We start from the raw sequence: 25,876 nt of genomic DNA on the forward strand, positions 1-25,876 counted from the left end.
CCCAGAATAGTTACCTGACAACAAGGATTCTGGTTGACTGGTTGAGTGGGTCCATTATATGGAACAGGGTTTGGCTGTGCTGAGCACATCTGGGGCTCAGGACATGGGGAAGAGGAGAAAGGACTGACCGGGCTACTAGGAGTGACCGTACCGAATTGGAGAGTTGAATGTGGACTGGGCTTAATTTCGTGCAGTGATATGAAGAAAGTGGTTTCTAGGTGTGTACAACAGTTGAAACAGTAAAGTGTCATAAATTAAAATTCTTTTTAAGATTTTACTTCTTTAGAGAGAGAGAGAGAGAGAAAGAGAGAACACAAGTGAGTGGGATGGGGGAAGGTAGAGGAAAAGGGGAAGTATACTTCCCACTGAGCAGGGAGCCCAACACAGGGCTTGATTGCAGGACCCCAAGATCATGACCTGAGCCAAAGGCAGACACTTAACTGAGCCACCCAGGTGCCCCTGAACTGTTATAAATTAAATAAATTCTTTTAAATCCTTTTCTTTAGAAACACTTAGAAATTAGTTTGATTATCATTAGAATAAGACCTTTAGGACATCTGGGTGGCTCAGTCGGTTAACCATATGCTTTTGGCTTAGGTCATGATCTTAGGGTCCTAGGATCAAGTCCCGCATCGGGCTCCTTGCTCATTGGAGTGCCTGCTTCTCCCTCTCCCACTCCCCCTGCTTGTACTCTCTATGTCAAATAAATAATTCTTTTAAAAAAATGATAAGGACCTTCTATTTCTTTTTACAAGTATTCAGTAACTCAGGGATACTTTTTAAAGATTTGAGAGAGAGAGCAAGGGTGGAGGGACAGAGGGATTGAGGAAGAGAGAATCTCAAGTTGACTCCCCGCTGAGGAGGGAGACCAAGATGGTGTTCGATCCCAGGACCCTGGGATCATGACCTGAGCCAAAGGGAGCTGCTTAACCAACTGAGCTACCCAGGCGCCCCCATTTTAATTAGGCTTTTATCCTTTCATATGAACTAATCTAGCATAAGGCCCTACTAAAATAGCATTGTAGAAGAAGCTCACAGATGGTAACACTTAGGTGCCATCTAGACTCCTGGTTACTCACCATTTTACTAGAACAATATAGAATCTTGAAGTTGAATAAATAATAAAGAGCTAGAATATAAAGATCAAATATAAAATATAAGTTAACTAGAATAATAAAGAACTAGAGTATAAATTATCTGGAGCCATCACTTTGTGGTATAAGCATACCTCACAGTTGTCCTTACCACCTGAGCTCTGAGAAAAACCTGGAAGTCTAGGGGAGTTCAGGGTCTGGAATCAGACTGGGGTTCAAATGCTGCCCTTGTTTGCTTACTAAATGAACTGACTGGGGGCGCCTGGGTGACTTAGTGGGTTAAAGCCTCTGCTTTCCACTCAGGTCATGATCTCAGGGTCCTGGGATCGAGCCCCACATCAGGCTCTCTGCTCAGCATGGAGCCTGCTTCCCCCTCTCTCTCTGCCTGCCTCTCTGCCTACTTATGAGCTCTGTCAAATAAATAAATAAATAAAATCTTTTTAAAAAAAAAACAAGTGGACTGGTTATTTAGCTTCTCTGAACCTCAGTTTTCTCATATGCAGAATGGGGGAATCATGTATGGGATAAGTAGAATGGTTAGGTTTAAATAAGATATAATTTGAAAATAGTTCACACTTGTGTTACGATTATCATATACTGTTGGGCAGTGCTTTATTTAGTATATAACTCAAAAAATGCTAGGCACATACGGAGTAGGTACTCAAGTATTCTTTTTTTTTTTTTTTTAGATAAATGGTAACAAGCATCTGTTGAGTAGGAATGAAGTTTCTGAACTGTCACTTGACGTGAAGAGGTGGAGAAATAGCTACTAGGAGATTTTAGAAGTTTCAGGGCTTCTCATAACTGAACATAGCCTATTCATCTAATCATTTTATAATATTACTGAAATGGGTACATTTTTGGCAGTGCTTATTGGTGAATAAAATAACTCCTTATTTAATCAGAATAAGACATATTGACTGTTTCAACATGTGCTCCTCTAACTGGCTCCTATAAGTAAAGCCCATAATCCATGAAAAATATGATAATATTTGAACTCTAAAAGATCTGCCACTTTTCTAAGGTAATATAAAGATACAGAGTTGATTTTTAAATGCTTATGTCATATCTTGGTACAGTGAAAAATAATTTCAAAACTATGATTTAGTGATCTTGTTGTCTGGTGTAGAGACAGTGCTTGGTACTCTGGTACTAATTAATTAGCAAATAGCTAAGGAAACAGGGCTCTGAAGTGGTTGTACTTACAGCTGTGAATCAAGGATTTATAAATTGGTTGGTGTGAGATTTCCAACTTCATTATAGTATGAATCAGTTTTTTAAAAATTATTTATGCTTGACATTTTTTAAAGACATGTAATAAAGAAGGTTGGAAAAATTGACCTTGAAGTTTTAATGGGAAGTTTATGGGTTTTGAAATTAGGATTTTAAACAATAAAACAGCATAAATTACTGAATTAGTGTGACGAAATGCCTTCATGGCAGATCAGTAAACCTAGAAAAAAAGGTGAAGTGTGAGAGCAGGACAGAAGCTGACAAGAAGGTTCCCAAGGTGTGAAATCAGGATGGAAGCCGTTCTAGCTCTTTTAAAGATTTTCTTTTAAGATTTTATTTATTTATTTGAGAGAGAGTCAGAGAGAGAGAGAGAGAGAGAAAACATGAGCAGGGGGAAGGGCAGAGGGAGAAACAGGCTCCCCACTGAGCAGCAGGGAGGCTGACACTGGGCTCGATCCCAGGACTCTGGGATTATGACCCACTGAGCCACCCAGATGCCCCTTGAAGAGTTTTTATTAGACTCGAATGCAGTATACCATTTGGAAATAGCTTATAAATGGGGAACACTATTCATATAAAGAGTGTAATAATTATACTTTTTTTTTGTGGTAAAAAGTTTTCCTGAAAACTCCAAAGAGCAAACCTTTATTAATGAAGAAATTAATCATATTGGTTGATTTTCTACTGATACCCCTGCTTTTTCTTCCTTAGACCTCTCCTCCTTCAGACTTTACCCCTAAGTGGCAATTTCATCCTATCTGTTTTGGAGGCCAAAAAACTGGAATCAGCCCAGACCCTGCTCTTTCTCTCACAGAAATTCATTATCGTATGAATATAGAAATTCATCCAGTTTCCCTGCTCCCCTTCTCAAAACCTTTCCAACCCTGGACCTGGCCACTAGCGCACTCGCCAGGATTGTTCTAGGATCTTGCTTATTGGTCTTCCGGCTTCTGCTTGTGCTCACTTAACAGTCTGTTCTCAAGTGATCCTTTTGAAAGATAGATCAGATTATGTCTCTTCTCTGTTCAAAATTCTCCAGTGGCTTCCTCAAAACCAAAATCTTTACAGCAACCTACACATTTGTATGTAATCTGGTGCCCGGTACTTTTGTGAGCTCATCTCCTGGCATCTTTGCCTTGATCATTCTGCTCCAACAGCAGTGGCCTCGAAAGTGCCACACGAGCTCCCACTTCAGGATCTTTGCACTTTCTGTCTGGAATGTTCTTCCCCAGATACCCACTTCTTATTTCCCTTAGGTTTTGGCTAATGTCACCTCGTCACGGAGGCCTCGGTTACTGTTTTGAAAGTGATAACTCCGCGATCCTTCCTTGCCTCATTTCCCCCCTTTTATCGTCGTTCAGCGCACTTTATACTTTATTATCTGCCTTCCCAGCCTAGACTGTAGGATCCATGAGGGCAGGTTTCCTTCACGCTGTTTACTTAGAACAGTCTATGGTGGATAATATGTGCTCAGTAAATATGTATTGACTAATTGCCGTTCCGTGGCAGTTCATCAGTATCACGACTGTTGACTCATAGAGCCTTCTTTAAACAAAATCGCTGATATTATCCACTAATGGAAGTTCCAAAAAGTGGTAGTACTAATTCTAAACACTCGTATTTAGTGGCAGGAAGTGCTGCCTTCTAGTTACCAGCTTCCCTTGAGGTCAGACGAGGTCCATGTGACTGAATTTTAACAGTAGAATGTGGGTGGAAGGCCTGGATCAAGGAAAGCTCCACGACTGACAGCACTACCCCTGATGGTTTGGGGAGCCTGTGTTCAAGAAGCAGAGCGGTGAGGTGGAAGGTGCTTGGCCCGATGAATTATCATGTGGAGGAGAGGTGCCTGCTCATCAGGAACACCTGCTGGCACTTTTGCTGTCTGAGAAATGTCTTGGATTAAGCAAGTGTGATTTGGAATTTATCAGTTGAAGCATAGCATTCCCTTAACTAACACAAACCAATGACAGCTACATTCTCCTTGTTCTGTTGCATATCCAAATGGTACCCAGATTTCTTGTCTCTTTTTTGTTCTTGCTTTCTGTATTTGAAAATGAAAATAGTGTTCTTTTAGAGATTTTATTTACTTAACTTAGAGCTCGGGGAGGGGTAGAAGGGGAGAGAAAGGAACAAGCAGACCCTGCGATAAGCGTTGGAGCCCAAGGTGGCGCTCCATCCCACACCCCCGAGACCATGGTGCGAGCTGAAACCAACCTTAAGACCAGGACCTGAGCCGAAACCAAGAGTCAGATGCTTAACTGACTGCACCTCCCAGGCGCCCCAAGAAATAATGTTATTTTAAAAGCACAGTTGTGTTCTTAATGCAGGTGACTTAATTTTTTTATAGCTTGATAAAAAATATTTTATATACTATAAAATTCATTCATTTAGAGTGTACAGCCGCGTGGAGTGTTTATAGTTGGTAGAGAATGTTATACTAGTTTCAGGTGTACAATCCAGTTGAACGATTTTTATTCAGAGTTGTAGGGCTGTTGTGACAATCTAAGTTTAGAATGTTTCAATGCCCCCATGAGAAACTGTATACAGTAGTAGTCCCTTCCCATTCTTCTTCTTCTTCTTTTTTTTTTTTTTTTTTAAAGGATTGTATTTATTTATTTGACAGGGAGAGAGATCACAAGAAGGCGGAGAGAGAAGGGAAAGCAAGCTCCCTGCTGAGCAGAGAGCCTGATATGGGGCTCGATCCCAGGACCCTGAGACTATGACCTGAGCCAAAGGCAGAGGCCCAACCTACTGAGCCACCCAGGCGCCCCAGAAAGAGAAGGAAGTAGGCTCCCCTGCTAAGCAGAGAGCACAATGCAGGGCTCGATTCTAGGACCCTGGGGTCATGACCTGAGCCAAAGGCAGAGGCTTTAAACCACTGAGCCACCCAGGCACCCCCCCTTCCCATTATTCTTTTCCTCTAGCTCTTGGCAGCCTCGCTAATCTACCTTCTGTCTCGATGGACTTGCCTGTTCTAGCCATTCTATAGAAATGGAAGCATTTAGTATGTGGCCTTTTTTTTTTTTTTCTTAAAAAAAAATTTTTTTTTTTTTAAAGATTTTATTTATTTATTTGACAGAGAGAGATCACAAGTAGGCAGAGAGGCAGGCAGACAGAGAGAGAGGAGGAAGCAGGCTCCCTGCTGAGCAGAGAGCCCGATGCGGGACTCGATCCCAGGACCCCGAGATCATGACCTGAGCCGAAGGCAGCGGCCCAACCCACTGAGCCACCTTTTTTTTTAGTTAAACTCGATTTAGTTAACATATACTGTATTATTAGTTACTGGGATAGAATTTAGTGACTCATCAGTTGCACATAACACCCAGTGCTGATTACATCACGTGCCCTCCTTAATGCCCGACACCCAGTTGTCCCTTCCCCCGACCCACCTCTCAATACGTGGCCGTTTATGTTTGACTTCTTTTACTTGGTATATTTTCAGTTACCTAACTTATAGCATGTATCAGTGCTTCATTCCTTTTGTGGCTGAATAATATTCCATTGTATTAGATGTATCACGTTTTACTTACCGTCCATCAGTTGATGGACATTTGGGGTGTTTCATACCTTTTGTCTCTTATGAGTCATGCCATGACCTTTCCTGTATGTGTTTTTTGGGTACATGGTTTAAGTACTCTTGGAAATACATCGAGGAGTGGAATTGCTAGGTCATATGGTGACTTGATGTTTAACATCCCGAAGAACTACCAGACTGTTTTTCACAGTGATTGCAACATTTTACATTTGCCACCAGCGTTGCCTTCATGTGTCGTCCTCCCCAGATGAGTCGGGTTGCTGGTAAATACCATAGTTCCATTAGGGCTGCAGGCATGTGGTGTTCCAGAGCAGTCTTGGAGTGGCAGTCGGCCTGCCTTCGCTCCTGCTGCCCTATCTTGCTTGCTCCCTTGCTTCTGAGGCCTCTGCTCCCCGGCCCCATGCCATTCTGGGAATACAGCTCGCAGCCTCCGCTGGCCTCCGCTGGCCTTCCCCTCGGCGTGGCATGCTGTCTCCTTCCACGTCTCCAGGTCTTTGTCCTTCTGCACTCACAGAGCTCTAGTACTTTTACAGGGCCCAACACATAGGTTTCTGGTAAATATTTGTTGAAAAAATGGAATAGATTTCCATTTTAATAAATACATTTGCGTTTTCTTAAAATAAAAATTTTTAAGTCACAGAAATACACATACGAATACGTTGTCATCCTAAAAAAATTTATCCAGTGCAGATAAAGCAAAAATTCCCTTTTGCTCTATACCTGAGTCTGTCTCATAAACGTTGATAGTGACTTGGATGTATTCTTCCAGACCATCTTAAGGGCTTCTGCACATACATATGTCTAGATGTAGAAATAGTTTTGTATGTGTTTGGCAATACATACATATACAGATACAGGCATACCCTGGAGACTGTGCCTTCAGTTCCAGACCACCCCAATAAAGTAAATATCAGAATAAAATGAGTTAAAGGAATTTTTTGGTTTCCTAGTATATATAAAAGTTATGGTTATAGTATTTTATAGTCTGGCAGGTATGCAGTAGCATTATATCTCCAAAAAACAATGCACGTACCTTACTTTAAAAATATTGCTAAAAAATAGGGGCACCTGGGCGGTTCAGTCATTAAGCATTTGCCTTTGGCTCAGGTCTTGATCTCAGGGTTCTGGGATTGATCCCTGCATCCGGCTCCCTGCTCCACGGGAAGACTGCTTCTCCCTCCCCCACTCTCCCTGCTTGTGTTCCCTCTCTTGCTGTCCCTCTCTGTCAATAAAAAAGTAAAGTCTTATGCTGAGTGAAATAAGTCAAGCAGAGAGAGTCAATTATCATATGGTTTCACTTATTTGTGGAGCATAACAAATAGCATGGAGGACAAGGGGCGTTAGAGAGGAGTAGGGAATTTGGGTAAATTGGAAGGGGAGGTGAACCATGAGAGACTATGGACTCTGAAAAACAGTCTGAGGGGTTTGAAGTGGCAGGGGGGTGGGAGGTTGGGGTACCAGGTGGTGGGTATTATAGAGGGCACGGCTTGCATGGAGCACTGGGTGTGGTGAAAAAATAATGAATACTGTTTTTCTGAAAATAAATAAATTGGAAAAAAAAAAGTAAAGTCTTTTTTAAAAAATTGCTAAAAAATGCTAACCCTTATCTGAGGTTTCAGCAAGTCATAATCACTGATCATAGGTCACCATAACAAATATAGTAACACAAAGTTTGTAATATTGCCAGAATTCCCAAAGTGTGACACAGAAATACAAAGTGAGTATATGTTCTTGGAAAAAGTGGTGCCAACAGACTTGCTTGACATAGGGTTGCCACAGACCGTCCATCTGTAAAAACTGCAATATCTGTGGAGCACAATGGAGTGAATTGCAGTTAAACAAGGAATGCCTGTATATGTAATAACTACTGTGTAGTCCCCAAACTGTGGAACACCCCACCCCCAACACAAGCTCCGTCCCTATGAAACTATCCTGTTCTTTCTAACCCTCGCATTAGGGCGGTGTCCTGACTTACTGATTGACGTTGACATCCTCATTTCTCCCTTAGTGTAGATGGTGTTCAAGCACACATTTAGGCCCTCACGTTGTACACATGGGGTGTTTCTCATGTATTCCCTGGAGGGGACAGCAGTTTCTTCTCTTTCTTTGAAAATGTATGCTACTTATTTCTTTATTTTCTTTGGGTATTTTTCTGAATCAGATATTGGAAATAGAATTGTGTAGTTGCAGAGAATCCAAGTTAAAATTTTTGATGGAATAAAATTTCTCTCTAAAGGGTTGCAGCCATTTGTGCTCTTCAGCTAGTAATGACAGCATCCATTTCTCTATATATTTTCACCTGTATTGGATATTACTAATCTTTTATTTTTGCCAACCTGAGTGAGAAATAACTCACTTAAGCCCTTGACATTGAACATATTTTCATGTTTATTGACCATTTGCATTTCTTCTCTAAAATTCCTATTCATACCTTTTTTCTCCATTAAGTTTGGCCTTTTTTTTCTTTATTGGTGCTTTCTGTGATTTATTGGTGCTTTCTGTGATTATGACGTTTAATCCATTGTGTATTATATATGCTGGAAATATTTTCTTCTAGTCTGTGGCTTGGTTTTTAAAGTTGTTTATGGTATCTTTCTTCCAATCAGAAGTTTTAAATGTTTTTAAATGTTCCATTTTATGGCCTCATTGCTTAAAGATATCTGTACTGTCCCAGGGTTTAAAACCATTTTCCCTTATGTTTTATTTTAATTTGTTTGGAGTCTTGTTTTTCATGGTTTGCTCTTTTAATTCACCTGGAGTTTATTTATGTGGCAGCATGAAGTAAGGATGCAGTGTTTTTCCTCTTAGAATGTATAGCCAGTTCAAGACTCTGTGTGTGTTCGTCCTTTCACAGTTGATATGGGATACCATTTTATTACCTGCTGTATCCTTGTATGCATACATCTGTTTATGCATACATTCTACTTTATTGATGTGTGTATATTTTCTTGCACTAGAACCATACTATCTTAGTATTCTGATAGAAGGAACTAGCTTCCTCACATATCATCTTTTACAAAAATGTGGCTGGGTTGTACATTTTCTCTTTTAGATACATTTTTAAATTAGCATTTTATTTTATTTCATACATTTTTAAAAGATTTATTTATTTATTTAGGGGAGAGAGAGAGAGCGTGTGCAGTAGTGGGAAGAGCAGAGAGAGAGAATCTCAAGCACACTTCCCGCTGAGTGTGGACCCCCCTCACCAACATGGGTCTCAATCACATAACCCTGAAATCATGACCTGAGCCAAAGCCAAGAGTTGGATGTTTAACCAACTGAGCCACCCTTAAATTAGCTTTATTTATTTATTTGTTTGTTTGTTTTTAAAAGATTTTATTTATTATTTGACAGAGAGATAGAGAGAGCACAAGTAGACAGAGGTAGGTAGAGGGGGAGGGAGAAGCAGGCTCTCCACTTAGCAGAGAGCCCAATGCAGGGCTCCATCCCAAGACCCTGGGATCATGACCTGAGCCAAAGGCAGACACTTAACTGACTGAGCCACCCAGGCGCCCCTTAAATGAGCATTTTAAAATAAAATACCTTCTTGGGATTTTGATTGGAAAGGAAAACATTTCTGGAAGGCGATTTTTAGTGGCCCTGTAGTATTATATTGTATGTTTATGCCAAATTTTACTTAAAAATTTCTCATGTTAGTTTAAAACATCCTTTTAAAATATTGGCTCATCATTTAGCATCTTAAATTGAGATATAAATAGAACATTGTATTAATCGAAGGTGTGCAACATAATGATTTAATATATGAATATATTGCAAAATGATGACGACAGTATGTTTTGGTAACATTCACCACCACATAGAGTTACAAAAACTTTTTTTCTTATGATGAGAACCTTTAAGATTTACTCTCTTTGCAACTTTCAAATACACGATACAGTGTTGTCAACTGTAGTCATCATGCTGCACTTTACATATTTGGGAGGTATTTATTTTATAACTGGCATTGGTACCTTTTGACCACCCTCACCCACCTTGCCCACCCCTCATCCCTGGCAACCACCAATCTGTTCTCTGCATCTGCGAGTTGGGGGGAGGGTTGGTTTTGATTTTTTTTTTTTTTTTTAATTCTTTGTGTGAGAGCATATAGCATTTGTCCTTCTCTGACTTATTTCACGCAGTATACTGCTCTCAAGGTCCATCCATTTTGTTGCAAACAGCAGGATTTTGTTCTTTTCTTGTGGCTGAAGAATATTTCATGTGTGTATGTGTATGTATACCACATTATTTATCCGTTCATCCCTTAAGTTGAACCCTTAAGTTGCTTCCACATCTTAGCTCTTGTAAATAATGCTGTAGTGAATAGGGGAATATAGATATCTTTTTGAGTTCATATTTTTGTTTTCTTCAAATAAATACCCCAAAGGGGAATTTCTGGATCATATGTTACTTGGAAGTTTAATTTTCTGAGGAACCCCCATGCTGTTTTCCATGGTGGCTGCAACCAATTCCCATATCCACCAACAATGCACATGAGGGTTCGCTTTTCCCACATCCTTGCCAACGTTTGTTATCTTATCTTTCTGATAATGGCGTTCTGACAAGTGTGTGGTGCTATATCATGATGGTTTTGATTTGTATTTTCCTGACAGTTAGTGACAATGATCACCTTTAAAAAATTCAGGGTATTCTTGAGCTCTGGGCTTTGTTTAAAACTTTTATTGGCTTTATAAATTCATTAGTACTGATTTGTTTAACTGAGATAGATGTGCCTTGTGTTGGGTTTACATAATCATAGAAAAGTAAAGTTAGGGTCAGATTTAATTTAGATGATATGAGTGGCTAAGATTGACTTTATTAGACTTAATTTATTTTTTAAAATTTCCCTAGTTAGACATGGAGCAGTGGGTTAAAAACTACAGCAATAAACAACTTAATGAAACAATGGAAGATTTCTATCCCTAATAATCAAATTACATGACATTTGACAGATGGAAGCAAAACGTTTAGTTTAGGTAGCCTGTCAGATAGGGTGTGTACGAGATCAGGGAGTAATGATTGACTGTTGTGGAGCGTGAAAAGCCAGTAGAAATCTACATCTGTTGGGGAATGAAAAAATAGTGACTCTACCACTAGCATTTGCTGTCAGGGGCATATGCTTTACAAATAGACCCAAAATGGAGCATCAAATTTGCTGAATTGTTTGCATTTACCATATTTAACAGCATACTTGAAATTAATCCTGGGCTTCCATCCGTTAAGTTGAGGGACAAGAGTGAAAATTTAAACATTTCAATGGGAATTTTCCTTTTAACTACCTGGTAAGTACTTCCTGAATTAAAGTATTTTCTTGTAACTACTATATGAACTGGATACAAACTTCTAGAGCCACTCTGAGTTTCTTTCCTTCTTCTAACTAATGCTTTAAAAGTTATTTATGTTGGACTTATTAAATGATTTTGGCGGAGGTTCTCTCCTACAGAAATCTCTCTTGGGTTGTTGTAACTTCTTCACATGATGCTCTTACTTAGTGTTTAGTCTTATCCTTGAAGGCAAAGTGCATTAACATGAAGCCGGCTAGTGGAGGCTTAGGGTGTGGACTGCAAGTGTAAGCCCAAACAAGATGAAGGCTGGTTGTTGTTCATATGGCTTTTAGGTCTTTTAAAAAAGCTGTTAAAACAGAAGTGTTCCATGGGTTTACACTGAAGTATCTCCAAACATGAAATAGTGAATTCAGTTTCATTTTATTCTACCTGGGTTTCATTTTCATTTTTGTTTTGTTTTGTGTGTAGGTGTGTTTGACCTCAAGGCTTATTTTGTACCGTTAGCTTTTAGTATATCTTATACTGGCTTCAGTATGTCTTCTTGGAGCACTTTTTAAGTATCTAGGCACTGTTTATTTCACTGAAATATTCTAAATAGGATGAGCAAGGTTCAGATAGTTCATGAGAACTTATTTAAACGAGTAACTCTAATGTGTTCTGGTAACCACAAGAGGAATTATAATACCAAAATCAATGATAAAATAAAGTAAAGCAATTTAATATGAATAGGAAATAAAGGAAATAAATGAAAAAGGAATTAAATTTCCATATTCTAGGCTCCCGGATTATTTTGCTGTTTTTTTCCCCTTCATTGCATAGAAAGACAGCAATAAAGAGATCTTACAGATGTTCCACAGCAAATGGCTTCATGAGTTTATTTCTCCTAATCCTATTAAGATGCTGAACTGATCATTCATTGGTTAAAATCTTAGTGATGCTGTAAGATTGAAAAAATAGGGATGCCTGGGTGCCTCAGTCGGTTAAGTGTCTGCCTTTATCTCTGGTCATGATCCCAGGGGCTCAGGTCATGATCCCAGGGTCCTGGGATCAAGTCCTGCATTGGGCTCTCTGCTCAGCGGGAAGTGTGCTTCTTTCTCTGCTTGTGTGTCTTCTCCCTCTCCCTCTCTTCTGACAAATAAATAAATAAAATCTTTAAAAAATACATCACAGCTTTAGTTCTCAGCTTCGTAAGACTTGTGGTTTTCCCAACTTTTCTTATTCTTGGCTTTTAAACTTCACTTATTTTATATATATATATTATGTGTGTGTGTGTGTGTGTGTGTGTGTGTAATCATTTTGCACTTGGTGGCTCTCTGCACAAAATATGCTGGTATATTCCAAGAGTTTATGAACAGAAGCAGTGGATGACATCTTCAAAGCCTAGTGAACCAACAGATATTTATGAAGTCTTGGCTTTGCTGCATCAGACCCCCAATGACGTGACAGGATGTCCTCTGTAGAGGTAATGCACTACGTTAGTGCCATAGGAACTTGAATCAGTCAACATTGTATAAAGGTAACATTAATTCAGCATTTACCGTGTAGTCAACTCCGTGCTTAGTGCTGTTCACAGATTGTCTTACCTACGTAGCAGTCCTCTGAAGTAGGTACAGTACTGCTATCCCTCTTTTAAAGGGGTGTCATTGGCACAAATGAGTTAAGTCATTTGTTAAAAGTCACAAACGTTGGGGCTCCTGGGTGCCTCAGTCGGTTGGGCATCTGACTTTGGCTCAGGTTTTGATCTTGGGGTCCTGGGATCGAGCCCCATGTCCGGTTCTGTGCTCAGCGCGGGGTCTGCTTGTCCCTCTCTCTCTCCCTCTGCCCCTCCCCGCTTTCTTTCTCAAATAAATAAATGTTTTACAAAAAGTCACAAATTTAGTCAAATAAAGAGTAGACATGGGATTTTAAAAAGTTAATACAAATAATGTCCTTCATTTGCTTTTTCCACTCAGCAGTATAGACAGTATTCCCTTGTGCTTTTTATGGATCTACCTAAATTTTTCTAACGATTGTGGAGTATTTCCTAGTATCGGTGTATCTTAATGTATGTGGTCATTCCATTCCCATTTGGTAGACGTATGGGTTGTCTCTGGTTTCTCACCATTAACGATAATACTGCCGCAAGCATCACTGTTATGAAGCCGCCCACACATGTGTTTTGTATGAAAGATTCTCACTACCAGAATCACTGCTCAAAGAATTTGTGTCTTTTAAATCTTTGTAAGTTAAAATTTTTCATTAAATTCTTCTCCAGAAAGGTAGTACCAGTCTGTACTCCGAAGTTCTCCCATTCGTCCACCTTCCTTGCCAATGATGGACTTTTTTAGTTTAAAAAAATTTTACCAGTCTGTGGGGCACCTGGGTGCTTAGTGGGCTAAGCCTCTGCCTCTGGCTCAGGTCATGATCTCAGGGTCCTGGGATTGAGCCCCACATCAGGCTCTCTGCTCAGCAGGGAGCCTGCTTCCTCCTCTCTCTCTGCCTGACTCTCTGCCTACTTGTGATTCTCTCTGTCAAATAAATAAATAAAACCTTTAAAAAAATAAATAAAATTTAAAAATTTTACCAGTCTGAAAAGGTGAAAAAGTCATATATAATTAAAAATTACTTTCCTCTTCCTAATGAGATTGAACACATTTTTATAAGCTTTAACTCTGATTTTTTTAATGTGGATCGGTTACCTATTTTGCCCATTTTTTCTTTTTTGTTGATTTATAGGAGCCTGTATATGGAAATGAACCCATTATATGTTGCTAATACTTTCACCAATCTCCATTGTCTTGTTTATTTTTAGTAAAATATAATTGACAAATAATATTCTGCTAGTTTCAGGTATACAACATAACAATTCAATATTTGTATACCTTGCAAAATGATCACCAAAATAAGTCTAGTTAATATCCACTGCCATACATAGTTTAAAAAAAAATCTGTTTTCTTATGATGAGAACTTCTAAGATACACTCTCTTACCTTTGAGTTTTATTTATGGTGTCTTTTGGCATGTAGAAGTTTTATGTTTGCCTGTTTTCTTTGCTGTCACTCCCTTATGCTTTCTCTATTTGGGTCCAGAGTGATCTTTTTTAAAACACAGATTTGATAATTTCCTTTCTATGCTTAAAGAAGCCCTCAGTGGCTTCCCATTGAGAGTCAGTAAAATACTTGCTTGAGGTCATGGGATATAGACATTTTGCTTGGTTTGAAACCTGGTTCTCTTACTTCCTTGCTGTAGAGCCCTGGGAAGGTCAAGTCCTTGACAGGATGGGGAGGAATTGCAAGTAGGAATGAAGTAGTTTTTTTCAAGGTAATGGAAATACTATAAAACTGGATATAGTGGTAGTTACACAGCTCTGTAAATTTACTCAAACCTGTGGAATTACATGCTTTTTAAAGTGGGAAATTATGGTATGTGATTATAATAAAGCTGTTTTAAAAAGTAAATGGGTTCTGGGTTGCCTGGGTGGCTCAGTTGGTTAAGCGGCTGCCTTTGGCTTAGGTCATGATCCCAGGGTCCTGGGATCGAGCCCTGCTTTGGACTGCCTGCTCACTGGAGAGACTGCTTCTCCCTCTCCCTCTGCCTATGTGTGCTTTCCTCTCTGTCAAATAAATAAAATCTTTTAAAAAATATAAATAAAAATAAATGGCTTCCAAGCTTATTTTGGAAAGGTTCCCTTTATAACTGTAACTGTAGACTAATGTAGTTGATACTTGTTGGTTCTGCATAATAGCCTAGATAAATGGAATGAAAAACTAGATAAAATAATACATCCTTAATCTTATTCATTGGATAAGACAGAGCATTGAAAGCTACCTTTTTCCGGGACGCCTGGGTGGCTCAGTTGCTTGGACGACTGCCTTCAGCTCAGGTCATGATCCCGGAGTCCCGAGATCGAGTGCCGCATCGGGCTCCCAGCTCCACGGGGAGTCTGTTTCTCTCTCTGACCTTCTCCTCACTCATGCTCTCTCTCACTGTCTCTCTCTCAAATAAATAAATAAAATCTTTAAAAAAAAAAAAAGAAAGAAAGCTACCTTTATCCTTCAGGAATTCTTTAGGAATCAGAGTTTTTGTGGGTAGGAGTCATGGTGCTAAGGGTTAAAGAGTGATTCTATATGAATCACGTGTTAGTGTGTTGTGATTTTTAGATATCAAGATCTTGATAGTGCTGTCTCTGCACATACAGATAGACACACACACTCTCACATTTACATACACCGTCTCCAAAATTAGGAAAGATCCCCATTTTTTCTCTCATCCCCTCTCTTCTGCCAGTGTGTGTCTGTTTCATGCACCCTCCCCACTCACTGGAGTGCCAGGTCTTATGAATGAGTAAACTACACTTGGGTTTCAGGCTTTTGTGTGTTCTTTTTGACTTTCCAGCACTTTCATTTGGACCTTTGGATGCCCACTGAGCTGATGCTTGAGACCTACGAGTAATCTTCAGATCAGAGCGGAACCATAAGGCCTTTCCTTTGCGTGGGGAGGAGACAGCCCATGTTCTGTGGAAATGAACGGGGAGCAGCAGCTGGATGCAGGTATTGGTTTTGCTGAAGAGAATTCCTTTTTCATAGTGCAGGATTCTCTTACTTACCTGTATTGTCCGACTTGTCTTTCTGCCACTCAACGGGAAGCTCTTTGAAGATGTGAGTTCTTTCTCTGTACCTAGCAGAGAACCTGGCACTAGGGGGTACTCATAATGTTTGCTGAAAAGGCAAGTAACATTTTTGAACAGATATCTTTAAAAAATTTAATTTTGATAGTTATTTTGAATGATTTTGAAATAATTACAGATTCATGAGAAGTTGCAAAGATGGAACTAACAGGTCCTTGTGTACCCCTCACCCTTTTCTACCATTAGTTACATCTCCTTAAGTGTAGAACAATATAAAAGCCAGGAAATTGACCTAGGTACAAAGTATATATAGTTCTCTGTCATTTTATCACATGTAGCTTCCCCTAACCATGACCTCAGTCAAGATACAGAACTGTTCCATTACCACAAAGAGTTCTTCTCTACTACACCCGCCATCCACTCCCTGCTTTCCCCCAACTTTCTCTTGCCCCAGGCACCTTGTTAGTCTCCTCTCCATCTCTGTGTCATTTCAAGAATGTTATATAAATAGGATTACATAGTATGTGGCTTTTTGAGATTTGCTTTTTTCACTCAAGATAATGCCCTTGAGAGCTACCCAAATTCATGCATGTTATCAGTAGTTCCCTTTTATTGCGCAGTAATATTCCATGGGTGTACTACAGTTTGATTAACTATTCATCTACTGTAGTACATTTTTGTTGCTTCCGGTTTTTAGCTATTACAAATAGAGCTGCTATGAGCAATCATGTACATTAAGATTTTATTTTTCTGGGGTAAATGCCCATGAGCACATTTAATAATGATAACATTATTAATAATGAAACAGCCCAACTGCTTTCCAGAGAGGCTGTACATTCTTACCAGCAATGGATTAGAGATCTGGTTTCTTCACATCCCCTCTGGCATTTGGTTTTCAATTTATTTTGATTTGTATATAGTGTTGTTGAATGTTATCTTTTTCTATGGCTGTTTAGTGGTTGCCCTAGGTATAACACAATCTATACATAACTTAGCATACTTTGCTGGTGTCATCATTTTATTAATTTGAGCCTGGTGTGGAAACTTTACCTCTACAGATTTTGAAAACCACATCAGACACTTAAAATTTTGCCTCACCTGTCGAACATAAAGTCAGAAGGAGGAGGAAAATGTATTATATTTTCCAATATTTGTACTCTTCAAATTGTCCCTTCCTGATTTCTTCCTTCCTGATTTTCTAAGATTCCTTCTGTCATTCCATTTCTATTTATGGAATTTTTTTTTTAGCCATTTTTTTTTTTAGGGTTGATCTGCTAGTGATAAAATATTTTACCTTCCTATGACAGTGCCTTAATTTCCCTATTTATTATTGAAGGATATTTTTGCTGGAAATGGAATTCTGGGTATAAAATTCTTTTCTCTCATCTCTTGAGAAGTCCTGTGCTTTCTGGCCTCCATGGTTTCGGATGAGAAATCTGCTGTCATTGAAACCCCCTCTCCTCCAGTCACCCTAAGAGAGGTGTAGTTTATCTTGCTGCTGTTAAGATTTTTTTTCTTTGTCTTTAGTTTTCAGAAGTTTGACTTTTGGTGTATCTTTGCACATAGTTCCTTGGGTTTATCTTGTTTGGAGTTTTCTTAGTTTCTTGAAATTATGGTTTTTGCCAAAATTGGAAAAATTTCACCTGTTATTTCTTCAAATACTTTTTCAGCCCTGTTCTCATTTTCTTTTTCTGGGATTCTGCTGGCAGTAGGGTTGGATCTTATATTGCTATTCCATACTATTTTCATTTTTTTCTTTTCTCTGTCTTTAGTCATTCTTCCCTCTGTCTTTCTTATTCTGCTAAGGGGCTTACTATGGAGTTTCCTTGTGGTTATTGTATTTTCAAAAACAACATTTCTATTTTGAGCTGAAGAGGGATGAGGGATGGGAATAGCCCCAACTTAAGCCACAACCCGGCTCCTATAACCAGGCCTCGGAGCTTGTCTTGAGTAGTTAACCTTTCAGTTTGTCGTGTGCCATCAGCTAATTTTGCAACTTTGAAATAGTTGATTTTCATCATTTTTAGCCAGTGATTTGCTACTTTTCTGGGAGACTGGGTTCACTGAAGTACTTACTCTGCCATTTAGGAAGTTGATCAGTGTTTTGTTTTAAATGTTATTGTTAATGCATGGATATAAAGTGCATGCATGTGTGTGCACACACATACACACACACGCACACACATACGCACGTATGTGATGAGTTTGATTCCATTGGTGTCATCCTTCGTTTGATGATCAGACTGCCCTGTTCTAGAGCAGTGAGTGATCTTTCAGATTGGTTCCTGTGTTCTTTTGGTGTGATGTCATGTGTCTTTGATAGTTCAGTCCTTGCTTTCTAGTGTAGTAAGAGTCCCAGGTACCTCTTGCACATTTTTGCCCCAAACTTAACAATCTACCATTTCTCAGGAAAACTGTGTTTTTTATTTTTGGACAGTGGATATAATATTTAGAGACCATAGTCTGGGTGCTGGGGTGCTCATTGATACTAGGTTGTCATTTCTTATAAGGCCTTTTCCATAGGCATAGCTAGAAACTACACATCTTTTGAAGAGAAAGGAATCAGATGGCTTCATTTTATAGTCACCGTTTTAATTTAAAGTTGCAGGGCTTTTACTTCTTTGATTTTATGCTTGTGTCTTTTTTTTTTTTTGGAATTGTGTTGTTTCATAATGATGTTAACATCATCACTTATTTACCCTGTAATATTTCTGTAATTTTTTCAATAATACCAACATTCCAAGTATAACAGATAACAGTGTGAGGTTTTAAATTTCTTTATGGTTTTTGCCTTAAAATATATTCCACTGGGGTTTGCAGTCAGACATTGTTTTTTTTTTTTTTTTTAAAGCTTTATTTATTTATTTATTTGACAGACAGAGATTACAAGAAGACAGAGAGGCAGGCAGAGAGAGGAGGAAGCAGACTCCCTGAGCAGAGAGCCCCATGAAGGGCTCGATCCCAGGACCCCGGGATCATGACTTGAGCCAAAGGCAGAGGCTTTAACCCACTGAGCCACCCAGGCGCCCCAAGATACTGTATTTTAATATGACATAAAGTAATCCTGTTTTCCTTGAGGTTATGTCACCAACAATTAGGTATTTTTGTTTCAGTTCATTTTTAGTTGGATTTTTTTCTTTTGATTTAAATATGGTTCTAAAATTTTATAAAGTATCTACATAGTGATGAAGTTAAAATTATGTATAACACCATTCCCATTTTCAATCTGATACTGTTTACCCTTTTTATTTTTCCCTATATATACAACTGGTTTTTATTATTTGACTCTTCTGTTGTTCATTTAAAAATTATAAACATGTATATATGTGAGTATACATATATACATATATATATGTATATACATAACATATATTCATATTGATATTCGTATTTCTTAGATACTGGAGATTGTCCCTCAGCAGTATGTAGTAATCTTTCTCCCCTTTTTACAGCTATATGGATATATATACCATATTTTATTAAGCCACTTCCTTACTGATGGACATTTGGGTTGTTTCCAATCTTGGTATTACAAATAGTGCTGCAATGAATAGCTTTGTACATATGTCTTTTTGTATTTTTGCCAGCATATCTTTGGGATAGAGTCCTAGAAGTGGGATTGCTGGATCAAAAGGTAAATACATATGTATTTTGCTAGATATTGCCAAGTTCTCTTTCACCAGGTTTGTGTCATTGTGCTTTACCTGCTTAAGCACAGCCTTACCATAGAGTATGTTGTCAAACTTTGGGATTTTATTTCCAATCTGATACCTTAGTGCTGTTCCAATTTACATTTCTTTTCTTTTTCTTTTTTTTATCTTTAAAGACTTTATTTGACAGAGAGACAGTGAGAGAGGGAATATAAGCAGGGGAGTGGGAGAGAGAGAAGCAGGCTTCCCACTGAGTGGGGCGGTGGGGGGTGGGGGGCGTTTGATCCTAGGACCCTGGGATCACCACCTGAGCTCAAGGGAAGGCAGACACTTAAGGACTGAGTCACCCAGGTGCCCCTCTAATTTACATTTCTTTTAAAATGAGTAAATTTCCACATGTTTCCATATGTTTAAGGATGATTTGCATTTCTTTTTGATAAATTCTCTCTTCATGTATTTTGGTCATTTTTCTACCAGATTATTAGTTCGTTTCTTCTTGGCTTATTAGTAGATTTTAATTTATGAGAGTTTAGTTTTATAATTCATTATTTATAATGTTGCTGTTGATCTTTTATTTGTAAGTTAGCATGCTGTTTGAGGGAGAAGGTTCCTCCTAAGGACCATGAGTGTTCAGCCTTATTTTTTTTTTTTTTTTTTAAGAAGAGAGCTTTTTTTTTTTTTTTTTTAAGATTTTATTTATTTATTTGAGAGAGAGAGACAGTGAGAGAGAGCACGAGCGAGGAGAAGGTCAGAGAGCGAAGCAGACTCCCCATGGAGCTGGGAGCCTGATGCGGGACTCGATCCCGGGACTCCAGGATCACGCCCTGAGCCGAAGGCAGTCGTCCAACCAACTGCGCCACCCAGGCGTCCCGAGTGTTCAGCCTTATTATGGTTTGAAAATGAAAATTGACTTTCTACTAACCCATACTTCCAGGATGCTCCCAATTTAGTCTTTGCTGGCTGGTTACATTTCTGGTGAAAAATTTCAAAAACAATTAAAAACAAATGGAAAATAATATAACAAACACACATGGATAAAAATGAATGGAAAACAATATAACAAACACTGGTGTTACCTACTGTGAAGAACTAATGTTATCATTGTCCAATATTTGTTCCCATTTTTTTCATCCTGTAAAATATTCTTAACACAGAGTCTGCCATTTTAACCATTTTGAAGTGTACAGTTCAGAGCATGAAGTACATTCACATTGTTGTACAACCATCACTATGGGGATCTCCAGCACTTTTTCATCCTCCCAGACTGAAGCTCTGTACCTGTTACACAACAGTAACTCCCCATCTCCCTTTCTCAGGCCTTGGGAGCCCCCATTTTCTTTTCTGTCTCTCTGGGTGTGGCTGCTTAGCTCTTGCATGGAAGTGGAATCATACAGGATCTGTCCTTTTGCAAGTGGCTTACTTAGCGTCGTGTCCATGTTCATCTGTGTTGTCATGTGTGCCAAGATTTCCTTCCTTTTTAAGGCTGAGTAATGTTCCATTTTATGTATGTACCACCTTTTATTTATCCGTTTATCTATTTATGGATATTTAGGTAGCTTCTACCTTTTGGCGCCTATGACTGTTACTGCTACGAACCTTTGTGTATAAACATCTGAGTCCCTGCTTTCAATTCTTTGTGTCCCCAGAAGTGGAATTGCTGGGTCATAGGGTGATTGTACTTTTAATTGTTTGAGAAACCACCATATAGTTTTCTACAGTGGCTGCACCATTTTCCATTCCCAGACCAGCAGTGCACAAAGATTCCAGTTTTTCACATCCTTGTCAACACTTGTTTTTTGCTTTTTTGGATAATGGTCATTCTAGGGGGTGTGAGGTGTGTCTCATTGTGGCTCTGATTTGCATTTATCTTATCATGTTAAACATGTTTTCATGTGTTGTTCCCCCCCCTTTTCTTTTTGAAAGAAAAATTTCAGCCTCTTTTGTACTTCCCTTCTAATACTGTTTTCTCTTCTCATCACCAAAGGTAGCACTGTTGGAAGTCGATGTATAGTATTCCCATCTTTGTTTTTTATACTCTTATTAATATGCATGCATTTATAAAGAGATACTGCGAAGTTTCCTTTGAAGTCTAAACTGTATCTTGTGCTTTTCATTCTGCACCTGCTGTTTTTATTCGATGTGGGGTTTTATTTGAGATTTATCTATGTCAAAACTAGTTCATTCATTTCATCTGCTATACAGTACTACTCTGCTGTAGAAGAACTGCCGTAATCTGTCTCTTCTCCTACTGATTGCTTTTGTCTGGTGCTGTTACACACAGTGCTGTGGTGAGCGTCCTTGTACTTGCCTCCTTGTGTTTGTCTGAAGCTCAGGCTCCCCTAGGGTGCACTCATTCAGCCCCTATTCATTGTGAACTCTAGTGGCAGGCAATGTTTTGGGCAATGGGGATACATCAGGAAACAAAACCCTGCTCTTAGAGAATTTATGTAAATTGGAATTATTGGATTCTGGAATATTTGAATCTTTGCCTACTCAACAAAAAATTTATTGAGTCTGCTGTGACAGAGATATAGGAGCGACCAACACAAAGTCCTGTCTGAAATAACAGAGTTTATTTTCTAATGGGGAGGATAAAAAGATGTATGGTGCACTGTCGAGTAGAGATGAATGCCTTTAAGATAATGAAACTAGAGTCTGGGTTTTCTGCATTAGATAAGTACTGATGGAAGGCCTTTCTGGAGAGAGGATGTTCGAGGGGAGGCTTGAATGAAATGAAGCTGGGAATGACACTGGGAAATGAGTCTTTGAGCTGAGCAAATAAATGCAGAGGAGACTTTGAGGAAAGAACATGATTAGAGAATAGTAAGAATCCCAGGGTCACTTGAGTGCAAGGAGCAAAGAGGCTGGTTGGGGATGAAGTGGCAAGGAAGGTAGCCAGAGGTCAGACCATGTTGGGCCTTTGCGCTCTCCCAAAGAGTTCAGATTTTTTTATAATTGGGATTAAAAGGTAAAATATATAGTGGTTAGGTCTTGGGCTAGAGAAAGAGAGCAATAGAAATTATGGGAAGTGGTTAGATTTGGGATATATTTTAAAGGTGGTACCTATAGAATTTTCTGATGGTTTTGATGTAAGATGTGAAAGAAAAGTTGGAAAGCAAGGATAACTCGACATTTTGGGGCTGAGCCAAAATACAGATTGGTGGTGTATTTTATTCATTTGGAGAGTACTAAAGAAGAATCAGGTTGAAAATTCAAGTTTGAAATGCCTGTTAGGTATGTCAAGTAGTTGGCATTAGATAGTAAATGGTAGTCCAGAGTGACTAATCGTTACACTCTCGCCAGCTTTATATAATGCGTTTGAGTGAGCTCCTGATGGATTCCAGCAGGAGACAACATGTAACACTTCCATGCTGTTGGGATTCATCGATAATCAATGCAGTATGGGAGCCCGCCATTTAAAAAGAGCACGTGAATATTTTGTGTGTGAAATCAATTAACTTGTTGTGAAGTAAATTGTGTAAGTTAGGGTTACTAAGTTTATGTTTTTATACCTTGAGTTTTCTTTAATTGGGGCTCATTTGTTTCCTTTTGTTTTGATTTTAATTCCAGATGCTGGATCTGGTGTGGAAGAAGTGGAATTAAGCTGGGAAGATTATCTAGAAGAGACCGGGTCCACTGCAGTTCCCTATGGATCGTTTAAACATGTAAGCAGTGATTGTATTTGTTTTACTGACTGTATCCCATTCCTTTGTCCCATGGTACCATTATTAGAGATTTTAGAGTTATTTTACGTTGGAGCACTTGAAAGGATTTGAGTGCTTTTTCCTCCTCCTGCCCCCTTCATTAAGAAAACTGGACATATTTTATTTCTTTTAATATGTTGTTTTTAAGTAATCTCTACACTCAGACTTGGGGCTTGAATTTACAATCCGGAGATCAAGAGTCTCATGCTCTACTCACTGAGCCAGCTAGGCCTCTCTGGACATATTCTAAAATCTTTTTCGGTTTTGAGTGTTTTCTGCCACTCAGTGCAGGACTTGTCTTTTTTTTTTTTTTTTTAAGATTTTATTTATTTATTTGACAGAAATCACAAGTAGGCAGAGAGGCAGGCAGAGAGAGAAGAAGGGAAGCAGTCACCCTCTGAGCAGAGAGCCTGATGCGAAGCTTGATCCCAGGACCCTGGGATCATGACCTGAGCCGATGGCAGAGGCTTAACCCACTGAGCCACCCAGGCATCCCATGGACTTGTCTTTTTGACTAGTCAAGAATATTGCTTTATTTTTGTCAAAAATTCATATTTTATTTGTAATTGAAGAACCTCTATAATTGAAGAAAATGGTTTATTTTCTTGCACTTCTTTTTTAAAAGATTTTATTTATTTATTTGACAGAGATCACAAGCAGGCAGAGAGGCAGACAGAGTTGTGGGGGGAAGCTGGCTCCCTGCCGAGTGGAGAGCCCGATGCGGGGCTTGATCCCAGGACCCTGAGACCATGACCTAAGCTGAAGGCAGAGGCTTAACCCACTGAACCACCCAGGGACCCCTCTTGCACTTTGTTTTATGACCACTCGCTTGCATATTGGGATTAATTTCAGTAACATTATTGCTCTCTCTCATGTTGAGCAGAAACCTGAGTAGTGTCATATAGTGGTCAGATTAGTGGCTATTGCAGCACAGTCTTGTGCCATAATAGCCCAGTTAAATTGTTAGTCCATTGACAACGTATTTGCCCTGTGTGATGCCTGAAGAAGGTAAGAAAATACTCCAAATTTTATTAATAGTTTATATGGAGATCTAGTTTTTTAACCTGTTCACTTACACTCCCTCTTAAAATATAGAATTCTTGATTCTGTTGATTTCATGTTTGTGTCAGTCTGTTTGGGCTGCCATCACACAATACTGTAGACTGGGTGGCTTAAACAACAGAAGTGTATTTTCTCACAGTTCTGGAGACTGGCAGTCTGAGATCAGGGTGCCATTATGATTCGGTTCTGGTGAGAACTCATTTCCTGGTTTGCTGGCAGCCGCCTCACCGTGTCCTTAGATGGCAGAGAGTGAGAGAGCAGCCCCTCTGGTGTCTCTTCGTATAGGGACATTGATCTTACCGGATCAGGTCTCCACTCCTAGGCCTCTTTTCCCTTTTACTACCTTCATAAAGGTGCTGTCTTCAAATGTAGTCACATTGGGAGTTGGGATTTGAAATACGGATTTTGGGGAGATATAACTCAGTCCAAAGCAGTGTTCAACAGGGCGGAGTTCCTTTGTTCTGGGGTTTGGGAAGGCAACAATGCCCACTCAGAGTTGTTTGACTTTGGGAAGTTGAACCTTATTCTTGAAAGTGTTTTTATAAGCTGAAGAGTCCTGCTATTTTCAGTTTGTTTTGTAAAAACTCAGTCATGATATTTTCCTTTCTATTTTTTTAAAATTTTTTTTAAGATTTTATTTATTTGACAGAGATCACAAGTAGGCAGAGAGGCAGGCAGAGAGAGAGGAGGAAGCAGGCTCCTTGCTGAGCAGAGAGCCCGATGCGGGGCTTGATCCCAGGACCCTGAGATCATGACCTGAGCTGAAGGCAGAGGCTTTAACCCACTGAGCCACCCAGGCGCCCCTTTCCTTTCTATTTTTTAGTTCATTTATGTCTTTCTAAAATTGATGTGGTGAGATTTATGTTTTTTAAGTAAAGATTTCATTTTATATTGACTAATCTCATAATCAATTTCAATATTTTTTTAACATAGAAAGCCTATTTGTGATCATGTAATATTTTTGAATTCTTGTTTTAAATGTTATTACTAATCTGATATGTATTTATACAAGCTTATTTATTTATACTAAAATGAAAATGGGGGCGCCTGAGTGGCTCAGTTGGTTAAGCGACTGCCTTTGGCTCAGGTCATGATTCTGGAGTCCCAGGATCGAGTCCCACATTGGACTCCCTGCTCAGCAGGGAGTCTGCTTCTCCGGCTGACCTCTCCCCTCTCATGCTTTCTTTCTCTCATTCTCTCTCTCTCTCTCAAATAAATAAAATCTTAAAAAAAAAAAAAAAAAAGTGAAAATGGAGGACAAACTTTCTGACCAAAATTCTGGGTCTTAAAAATGGTTCCACCTCTCCTCTTTGACAAAGCAACAAGGAGAATGAAAAATAGATGTGTCCTCTCTCATCATCAAATACAGAAAATATTTGTAAGCTTGAATCAGTATATTGTGAAGGGCTGCCAGGTACAATGAAAATCAAGCACTGGTATAGGAAGATGCTGGGGAAGCCGTGCTGGTGGATAGCTGATCATGGGCAAAGCTGGTAGAACTCCCATCTCCAGAACAATGGAGATGGATGTTTAAAACACTGGCAAGAGTTCTACAGGACCCAGTTTGGAATAAAGGAGGGTGGGAAGATAGGGCTGCAGAAGAAATTAGAGGCCAAACCACATTTGCAAGGAGGATGCATCTAAGATAGTAAAACAGTTTTCCTTATGGTACATGTATGGTACATGGAGGAAGCAGTACCAGTTTTGGGA

At 39.2% G+C, this 25,876-nt stretch overlaps 1 protein-coding gene across 4 annotated transcripts in view; it reads left to right on the top strand.

Moving 5' to 3' along the window:
* Positions 1-25,876, top strand: part of SFMBT1 (Scm like with four mbt domains 1) — a 122,433-nt gene that overhangs the window by 52,774 nt on the left and 43,783 nt on the right. For 3 of the 4 annotated variants that reach the window (XM_044253393.1, XM_044253392.1, XM_044253396.1), the window contains 2 exons: positions 15,519-15,673; positions 22,971-23,065. In XM_044253393.1, the coding sequence (XP_044109328.1) occupies positions 15,646-15,673; positions 22,971-23,065 (123 nt within the window). In that variant the 5' untranslated portion in view covers positions 15,519-15,645. Of the gene's footprint in view, positions 1-11,119; positions 11,142-15,518; positions 15,674-22,970; positions 23,066-25,876 lie in introns of those variants that run through there. The other variant, XM_044253394.1, reaches the window with a different exon arrangement.

This window comes from Neovison vison, chromosome 6 (genome assembly GCF_020171115.1).
Source record: "Neovison vison isolate M4711 chromosome 6, ASM_NN_V1, whole genome shotgun sequence".
Taxonomy (NCBI): domain Eukaryota; kingdom Metazoa; phylum Chordata; class Mammalia; order Carnivora; family Mustelidae; genus Neogale; species Neogale vison.